At 45.4% G+C, this 9,666-nt stretch overlaps 2 protein-coding genes across 4 annotated transcripts in view; one reads left to right on the forward strand and one right to left on the reverse strand.

Moving 5' to 3' along the window:
- eml4 (EMAP like 4) overlaps nt 1–2,189 on the forward strand; it is a 22,193-nt gene extending 20,004 nt beyond the window's left edge. Inside the window, exons 20-23 of the mRNA XM_017308839.1 lie at nt 100–198; nt 270–400; nt 466–1,213; nt 1,250–2,189. Coding sequence (XP_017164328.1) covers nt 100–198; nt 270–400; nt 466–852 — 617 coding nt within the window. The 3' untranslated portion in view covers nt 853–1,213; nt 1,250–2,189. The remainder of the gene's footprint in view (nt 1–99; nt 199–269; nt 401–465; nt 1,214–1,249) is intronic.
- A 3,601-nt stretch (nt 2,190–5,790) lies between these two features.
- The window catches only part of LOC103477421 (helicase with zinc finger domain 2), a 54,785-nt gene continuing 50,909 nt past the window's right edge, over nt 5,791–9,666 (reverse strand). For all 3 annotated transcript variants that reach the window (XM_008430542.2, XM_008430541.2, XM_008430540.2), the window contains 2 exons: nt 7,924–8,091; nt 5,791–6,228 (listed from right to left, as the gene is read on the reverse strand). In XM_008430542.2, coding sequence (XP_008428764.1) covers nt 6,128–6,228; nt 7,924–8,091 — 269 coding nt within the window. In that variant the 3' untranslated portion in view covers nt 5,791–6,127. The remainder of the gene's footprint in view (nt 6,229–7,923; nt 8,092–9,666) is intronic.

Consider the following 9,666-nt stretch of genomic DNA (forward strand, 5'->3'; position numbering starts at 1 on the left):
GTAGTACTCCTGTAGTACTCTCATAGTACTCCTGTAGTACTCCTGTACTACTCCCGTACTACTCCTGTACTACTCCCGTAGTACCGTGTGTATTTCCAGGGGACATCCAGAACGGCTGCCAGCTGATCCGGAACCGCTCTGAGTGCAAAGACATCAACTGGGCCACCTACACCTGCGTGCTGGGATACCACGTGTTCGGTCAGTGCTCTGCTGGGACCGGGTCGGTTCTGATGGTTCTGATGGTTCTGATGGAAGATGCTGTGTTCCAGGCGTCTGGCCCGAAGGTTCTGATGGTACCGACATCAACGCGCTGGTCAGGTCTCACAACAGGAAGGTGATCGCGCTGGCGGACGACTTCTGCAAGGTTCACCTGTTCGGCTACCCCTGCTCCAGATTCAAGGTGGGTCCAGAACCAGAACCGAAACCGGCCGGCACGTTCCGACAGACTAACCGCCGTCTCCGCAGGCGCCCAGCCACAAGTACAGCGCCCACAGCAGTCACGTGACCAACGTCAGCTTCCTGCACAGCGACAGCCACCTGATCTCCACGGGCGGGAAGGACACCAGCGTCATGCAGTGGCGGCTCGTCAGGAAGCTGGTCGACGCCCCCAAGCCCGCCGCGCGCCGACCCAACATGGCTGGAGACACGGCCGGCGATGCAGCCGCCACGCAGCCTCTGGCCGGACCCGACCCGGCCGCCGCCGAGAACCCGGACCCATCGAGCCGGGTCGCCGCAGAAGGAACCCCGCCCCCCTCGGACAGCACCCTGAGCCTGAAGGACAGCCTGGAGACGAGCGACGACACGGCGACGCCGAGCGACGAGGGCCTGCCTCCCCTCACTCCGCCCTCCTAGAGGGGGCGGGGCCTCTTCCGGGTCAGGTGTCTCTGTTGCTGCTCCTGACGCCGTCTGGGTCGCCGACCGCCAAGCACCTGTTCAGGACCGCCGTCAGGAATTCGACAGGAAACTCACAGAAACTGTCCAGACGTCTCCAGGCGTCGGCCATCTTCCAGAAACACTCCAGAACCTTCCGGGTCTCCTCCGATTCGCCACAGGAAGTCACCTGATCTGCTCACTCTGGACAGGTGAACAGTATGGCTGCACCGATGGCACATTCTGTCTGATTGATTTTGTCTGAAATGTCAATAAATATAGAAAGTCGCTCAGTTGGTAACAGAGGACTATTGCAAACACCTGGGTGGGCGGGGCTAACCAGGTGGGCGGGGCTAGCCAGGTGGGCGGGGCTAGCCAGGTGGGCGGGGTTAACCGTCTCACTGCAGAGGAAATGAGGACAGTGGTTGATTTTTAGACGGCTTCACAAATATCGGCCAATCACTGATCTTTGAAATTTAAGAAAACGGCGCCAATAAATCGGTGCAGCTTCTGGTTTTTACATTATATTTGTTGAATTTTGTAACATAAAACAAGTGGCAAAGGATTCACATTAAACAGCTCAGTCCCCAAAGTAAACAAACATAAATAATAAACGGCTCATCAGAAAGAGGAAAGAAAACCAAACACATTGCCGTAATCTGCACCGTTCTCTTCATTTCGCTCCAGATCCACATGATGTCGCCTCCTTCACCCACATGTGGTTTGACAGTATGTCCATTTTCTGTCCAGATGTTGGTCTCCTGGCCTGCAGGAGTCCAAACAATCCATGTTAACTGTGTGGAGCTAAGAACACCTAAAACACACATTTTAGCCTCTGCAGGTAAATTCTCTCCTCTTTGACAGTTTGTGTAACTGAGCTCCAGTGTTGCTGTAATTTGGACCCGGACAGAGAAAGAATCACACTGACTGCAGCTGCCTGGGATGTTGGGCTTTGACTGGAGTTATGTCATTTCTCTGCTATTATGGGAGTTTCAGCCTTTTATTAATTGACTGCTTTTAAACACGGTGCATCCTTGGTTAACACAGGACACCTGACACACCTGTGATGACCTCATCCAACGCCTGTTATCCCCCCGTCTGCCACAAGGGGCAGCAGGGGAGGAATTTGTCAAACCAGACAATCATTTTTCCCAAATAAACAGTCCGATTTTCCTCCGGTGAGACGAGTCGACCTCCAGGTTAAACAGGAAGTCTTTGGCTTAACAGGAAGTTGGTGGATCAGAGGAAACCTGGAAGATTTCAGTTTTGTTTCTAACTTTTCTTAAAATCAACCATCTGCAGCTTTTTAGTTAAAACAGTGAAAATCAATTTAATTTAAATCTGTGAATTAAAACATCACTGAAGAATGCAAAGAGCTGCAGGCTTTTATTCTGAAAAGCCACAGATGACATTCAGTTTCAGTCTAAATGAATACAACAGAGAAAAGGGACATTCTGTCAAAAATTATGTTTAAAGCGGTTCTGACCCGTCAGGTTCTAGATCCACTGGTTTGGGTTTCAGAAGCTTCACACTGTTGCCAACAGGATGAAACAGGAAGTGCTTGTTTGGCGAGGTGACCTTCAGGTTAAAACTGTGACAGAGAACCAATCAGAGTGAAGCCTCCCACTTTGCTGGAAATCCCAGTTCATCTTGAGAAGAATTGATCAGAGTGAGCCCTCTCTGTTCATAAAGGATCTGTGTTGTTTGTATATGCTGCAGATGTCTGTGTGTATATTTCTGCTCAACACTAGAGGGCAGCACTTCTGTCACATTCAGCTCACATCTCTAATCCAATCAGGCGACAGCAAAGGGGAGGGCCTGTGCTCTGATTGGTTGCTCTCAGTGACTCACTGCTGGGCTTTTGTCTGTTCTGGACCATTTCACTTCAGGCCTTTGTTGAATGTGCTGATGATGTCATTCAGGGNAGTTAAACGCCGTTTAACTGGGATTCTAACCCTCAGGGACTTTAGTCAAAAACACCGTTTGACAAGGACTCCAACCTCCAGGTTTTTAGTTGAAACTCTGTCAACTGGGACTCTAAACCTTGTAGGACTTTAGTTAAACGTGGTTTAACTGGGACGTTAAACGACCCAGTTAAACCTCTCCGATGTCGCCCTCTGCTGGTCAGGAGGAGTGACTCACCTCTGGTGTAGCAGGCCTGTTGGACCTTCCCAGTGCACTGCAGCAGCAGGTTGTTCACCATCAGGAAATCTTCTCCATAGCAGCTGATGTGGAACCGCTGAGCTGAAAAACAAACACGACAATCAGACAGAACCGGCCCAACCCTGGACATCGGAGCAGTCTGGACCGCAGAGGCAATGTTTCACCACCAGAGGGCGCCACAGATGTTCATTGTTCCTGACGGCAAACTACAATAAATAAATAACAGATTCACGCATCCGTCAGAGCACAACACCTGGAAAACACCTGGGAAACACCTGGGAAACACCTGGAAAACACCTGGGAAACACCTGGGAAACACCTGGGAAACACCTGGAAAACACCTGGGAAACACCTGGAAAGCCCTTTGAGCTCTGACCCATTTAGCAGAATCATCCTAGACGGATCCGGCTCTGCCACATTCAGAACCACATCTCGTCACATTGCATTGTGGGAAATGATTCCTCCTTGGTAATCTGCCATGGATCCACTGTGGCCCAAAGACGACCCTTGACCTTTAGAGTTGACCTTTCATTTCTCTGCGAGTTGTTCTGGGTGCCATGGTAACCGTTCGTATCGGCCTTTAAGCTGCCATCAGTTTCCATCCAGCACCATGGAGGCCTTTAACTAGGCCGTAAGACCAGCTGGATGCTTCAGCATCTCTGTGGTGAAAATATTTCATCTTTTCGTTTTTCTCCAGTTCTGCTTCACTAATTAGTTTTTTAATTGATTCTGTTGAACATTCAGAACCGACCTCTGGGTTCTATTGGTTCATTTCAGGCATTTATTTTCTGTTTCAAATTATTTCTGTGATTATTGATCGTTAACTGATTGGTGATCTAAAGGCAATAATTCAGTTGAGTTCAATCATTTTTTACGAACATTAAATGTTTTGCTTTGCAGCGCAGAATCTGGTACCGAAGATCCCGACCAGAACCGCCTCTGGAGAATCCAGGATGATGCTCCCGTGTTTGGCCCGTTTAAAGACCAGCTTTGCTCTCAGAACCAGAGTTCTGTTAATCCGGTTAAAGTTGAGCAGAACATCCTGGATTCAGGTCAGAACCAAGTCAGAACTTTTTGCAGGAGGACATCGTTTCTGACCGAATACTTCCAGGTTCTGCTTATTCTGACTGGTTCTGGTTCTGATGGGTCCTGATGGGATGCAGAGTTGTTCTTACCAGAGCAGAGCGGCAGCAGCAGCAGCAGCAGCAGGTAGACCTTCATGGTTCTGGTTCTTTGGGTCCAAAAGGCTCAGAAAATAGAAACTGTGATCCGAGTGGAACGAAGTTGGACTTTTATCGTCTGCTGGTGAGAGATAAGAAAAGCAAACAATTCTGGACCCGTGAACTCCGGGTCAGAACCAACGTCAGTGACTCGCTTGTTTAGATCTGCTGAGTCAGGGTTTCTGCTGACCGGGTTTCTGCTGAGTCAGGGTTTCTGCTGACCGGGTTTCTGCTGACCGGGTTTCTGCTGACCGGGTTTCTGCTGAGTCAGGGTTTCTGCTGACCGGGTTTCTGCTGAGTCCGGGTTTCTGCTGACCGGGTTTCTGCTGACCGGGTTTCTGCTGACCGGGTTTCTGCTGAGTCAGGGTTCAAACTTACAGGGAAAAAGACTAAAAGAGGATCTGAGCAGCAAAAGGTCGGCAGGTTTAACGAGAGAATCAGTGAGATGGTTTGAGGTTAAATACCTGGAGGAAAGACCAGAGCTGATTGGCTAACGAGGACAGAGAGAAAGTGGCACAGTGGTCGAGAGAGGGTAAATACATCTAACCTTGGTAGATTTAACCATGTAACCATGGTAACAAATGGCTGCAGGTTCACAGACTCATTAATTAACTATATTTCTTAATGTGATTCAGACTTGCTTGTGTTCTAATTGAATTAAAATATTTAATTTATTTTGCTTGAATATTAATGTTTTTATTAAATGGCTCCTAAAGACTGCTGAGCAGGAGTCAAGACCGGATCGGTACCGGTACTGATCCGGTCTCATCAGAACCGGAGCAGAAGCAGCAGAACCTGTTTGTTCCCTATAAGTGACCAACAAATTAAAACCCAGTCAGGAAACACAACTACAACATTAGTGAGACGTCAGACACAGACATGGACTCATGAAGCACAAACTTAATTCTGCTTTAAGTTATTTATCTTAAGGTATTATTTTATAAACATATTATAAAATTGGACATTTGACTTTCTCATCGGAAGATGCAAATGTGAAAGATCACAAGTAAATCGTGGCTCAAAAACTTCCTACATGAGAAACTTCCAGTTATTGTTACCTGGAGAGGTGAGAGCCGTCCGGCTGCACATGGAGCCTCAATCAGAAAACTGAGGACAAGATGGCCGCTAACTTCCATGTAGCTACCATGCTAGCATGATAGCTACATGGCCGCTAACCTGTAAGCTAGTGGCAGCAAGAAGCCAACCAACACCATGATTGGCTTACAGTGTAGCAGTATTACAGGTTGTAATACTGCTACACAGCGCATCGGCAGCATTTATAGTAACTACACCTTATTTAATCATTAATAAATAGTTAATTAACATTGAAAACATCAATCAGTCGGTACCAGGGAGAAGCTGTTGTAACCATGGTGATCTTTGATCCCACAGATTCTAGCATCCGACTCAAAAGTGTCTTCATCCGGTCTGAAACCGGTTCCGGTTGCCTAGCAACGACGCTGTGGTTGACAGTGTAAATGCTCCGATCCAGAACCAGGTTCTGGTCCGGAGCAGAGCTTTAAAATGAACAGAAACATTTGAGTTGTTTAACCCAGTTTAATGAGACCAAAAGAAACAATTAATATTTAAAATTATGCTCCTTAAATTAAAGTAAAACATCATCAGAGATGATTCCTTACAGCCATAAAAACCTGAGATCAGTGATTGGATAAATTCATCCAGGGCAGAATCAGAACCGGACCCGTTTGTTTCCAGTTCAGCTGCATTAATATTCTCAACAAACATGATTTTTACTTTTACATAGAAATTCATCACACACATCAATAATTTATGTAAAATCACCAAAGTGTCTGGAAAGTGGTAAAGCAGTGACACATGAGAGTCGTGTGGTTTCCATGGTTTCCGTCCCAGCTTCAGACAGAGATCTTCTCTGCATCCGTCAGTGCGCTGTGCAGACAGTAGTAGTCCAGCAGGTGGCGCCACGAACGGCTGAGTTGCAGCAGCTTCTGGTTGCCTTTCCCAGAAAAGGGAAGAAGAAGAAGAAGAAGAGTCAARGATGGATCTGATTCTGGACCAGATGCTGGACCGGAAGCGGACCTTTATCTGGGAAGGTCTGTGTCGTCTTGTGATTAGAAGGTTGTAAGATTGATTTGTGCCTCTGAGCAAATTGTCCACCGATCTGTGTATCGGTGTGTAAATGTGAGAGGATGTAGCTCTAGTGGAAAGTGTTTTTAAGTGGTCAAAATGATTGGAAAATTATTACAAAAGCCTGGTACTGTTGGACTGGTACCGGATTTTCACCTGCATCACTGGCAGTCAGACGCCAGGTGTGTTGGAGCAGACCTAACCGTCCGTCCCTCTAGTCCAGCCATTCTAAACCACAGGGCCGTGGCCCACATTTGGGCCGCCAGCGCCACCTAGAGGTTTTTATCTGTGGGCCGCGGGTCAGCAAAGTTTACAGAAAGCAGAAACATTGCTATCAGAATGTAGAAACATTCTGATAGCAATGTTTCTACATTGCTATCAGAATTCAAGCACCCAATTGCAATACATATTTCTCCCACTTGGTGGCAGTGATGTGCCAGTCAGTTGTTTAATAAGCGGTGATGAGCAGCAGAAGAAACCAGCCGCTAGGCTACAGCTAACGGTGCTGCAGACATTCAGAGCAGCTCAGGGCTGAAGCTCCTCTTCCCATTAACACCAGTGAACCCAGTGGGTCAGCGAGCCGCGACCACCGGAGCCCGACCGGGTCAGCTGCGTCCGGAGGAACGAGAATAAAAGCGCAGCTGGTTCGTCCAAAGATAATCGGTTCCAATTGTTGGTCAGCAGCTTCCGGTTCCGTCAGTTGAAGCAGTTTTCAAATTAATTAGCAGATTATAAACCTATATTTTCATTAGTACTTTACTTTTTCCCCCAGTACATTTAATTTGAAAATTATTTATTTTAATGTACTTTTGAGCACAAAATTTCATTTAACCAATTTTCACATTTTCCACGTTTTCAATTCAATTCTAATTTATTTTTATCCCAAATGGGCAATTTTTACAGCAAGAATAAAAAACAAAGTGCCAATAAAAAGACGGGTTAAAAAATAAAATAAAAAACAACGAAACATACCAGGACATGAAGTACAAATCAATCATAATGGGAAGAGAACAGCAGTGAATGTGATTATTGATCTACTGCTGTTGCAAACACTAAATCCACGTTTTTTTAGTTATCTAGAGCCACTAGATATAAAAATGATCATTTTTATGCCAAAAACCTTAGAAATGCTTTCATAAAAACAGAAACTTTGAGATTAAACAAGTTTCTAAAAACCCAGAAATTTCTGAGTTTCAAAAGTTGAAAATGTTAAATTTTATAATCCCAGATGATTGTTTTTTTTTTTCTAGAACTTTTCATCTCAGAATTTTTCTCCTGTTGCTGTTTGATCCGTTCCATGAATTTCTGGCCTGTTCAGATGTTCTACATGCAGATTTGAGTCCAAATGATCAACAAATCTTCCGATTATCTCATTATGATGACATTTTATTCTGTTTTTGATGGTAAACCATAAATGGATTTGATTTTTGTACTGAACAGGTCAACTTGTTAAACCAATAGATGGTTAGTATATAAATGGGTCCTGGGTCACTTTGGACTGGAAAACTTGGACCCCCAGGTAAAAAAGGTTCTGAATCCCTGCTCTGGTCCAGTCGGTCCTTACCGATGATGCACAGCCCCTCCTTGGCTCTGGTGATGGCTACGTTGATCTGGTGGGGGTCTCCTACAAAGCCAACATGTTTGGCCATCCAGGCGCCATCCGGTTCCTTCTCAAGCTCTCCACTGGGAACGGAGCAGACTGTGGAGAGAATCACGTAGCGCCACTCGCTCCCTGGGAGAAAACAGGATTTGGGTTTGGTTTGGTTCTGATACCAGGCTGAGGAAGAACATCGATTCGTTTCACGGCACAGCGGCGAGGCGGGGGTGTCCAAACAAAGTAGGAACTGAAACTTTACTTCCCACCAAAGGTCATCTCTGGAAATATACTTAGCTGGAAAACATGCGGTCTCACACGACCTCTGACCCAGAGTGACCTTTTTTTTGGAGCCGGGGGGAAACTGGCAATGCAGAACTGAAGCCACTACTTCTGATTATCTAACCTTTAATCAAAGATCGACTTTATTATAAGCAGTCAGCAGTTTTATTTATGCTCAGGGGCGCGGTATAGGGGGGGAAAGTGGTGACAATACTAGGGCCCTGACCAGCAGGGGGCCCTCCACAAGAGGTCATTTGTTTTTTGTTCATAGAAATGGGAAAAATAAAATAAAAATCGGGGTCTGTCAATTACAAAATTAATCCGATTGTATTTTCAAAGATTGTTTTTAGCAGTAAAACTTTAATGTTTCCACTCCCAGATCAATAAACAAACATCCATATCTGCCCTGATCCCCCCGTCTGGGTTAAACGGTTCGTTCCTGCTTGGAGCTCAGAGTGACGCTGTTAGCAGCAGACAGTGGAAACACGAACGACTGGCTGTTGCTAAGCTGCTAAGAAAAGTTATAAAATCAGGTTTTCAAACAAAAAGAAAAAGGCAAGAGTGTTAATTTAGAACCCAGTTTTTCTCCAAGAGAGGTGAGTAAGTCAGCAGCAGTTCTAACCCACGTCCCTCCTGACCCGTCCTCTCCTGAGTGAAATTAAAGCTGCATTATGTAACATTTTTATCCATATTTTTTCACATATTTGTTAAAACTGTCATTGTGACATTATGATATGAGGTAATCTGTGAAAAATCTATTTCCTCTGCTTTCTCCCAGTGCTAGAAACAACCAATCAGAGGCAGGAGAATTTTAGTGCTGTCAATCACCATCTGATGTTGCTGCTCATCCCTATGCTGCAGCTAGCATAGCCTGTTGTGAATGCTCAGGTTAGTTAGCATAGCTACCAATGATGGCAGATAAACAGTTTCCTGTAATAAGTTGTTTCTCCCCCATTAGCACATTTAGCAGTGAGTGAATGAGGATGATTGACGGCGCTAAGACCCTCCTCCTGGTTCTGATTGGTTGTTTTGGTCAGAACGGTGCATCACTTTAACCAGTAATTCAGGAAGCAGATGGAGGAGATGATTGTTTTCAGATTATCTGCCTCATAACAAACTGCTACATGGTGACAGCTGTAACAAATATGGAGAAACATATTTTATTAAAGTTAAACTGAATAAAATGCAGCTACTAGCATGTTTAGAAGTCTGGATTGCTTCATGTGTATTTTGCTTGTTGCTATAGACTGTTGCCATGGAGACGTTTCAGTATCTAAACTAATAGAAAACATTAACAACCTACTAKCATCCTGGATGTGGACTGTTGGATGATAAATTCATGAGCAGYAAATATTGATATAGCAGTAAAATAGTAAATATTGAGCTAATTATCAGTATTGAACCAAAGAAATCAGATGCAGCCTTTAAAAC

Source organism: Poecilia reticulata, linkage group LG15, assembly GCF_000633615.1.
Source record: "Poecilia reticulata strain Guanapo linkage group LG15, Guppy_female_1.0+MT, whole genome shotgun sequence".
Classification (NCBI taxonomy): domain Eukaryota; kingdom Metazoa; phylum Chordata; class Actinopteri; order Cyprinodontiformes; family Poeciliidae; genus Poecilia; species Poecilia reticulata.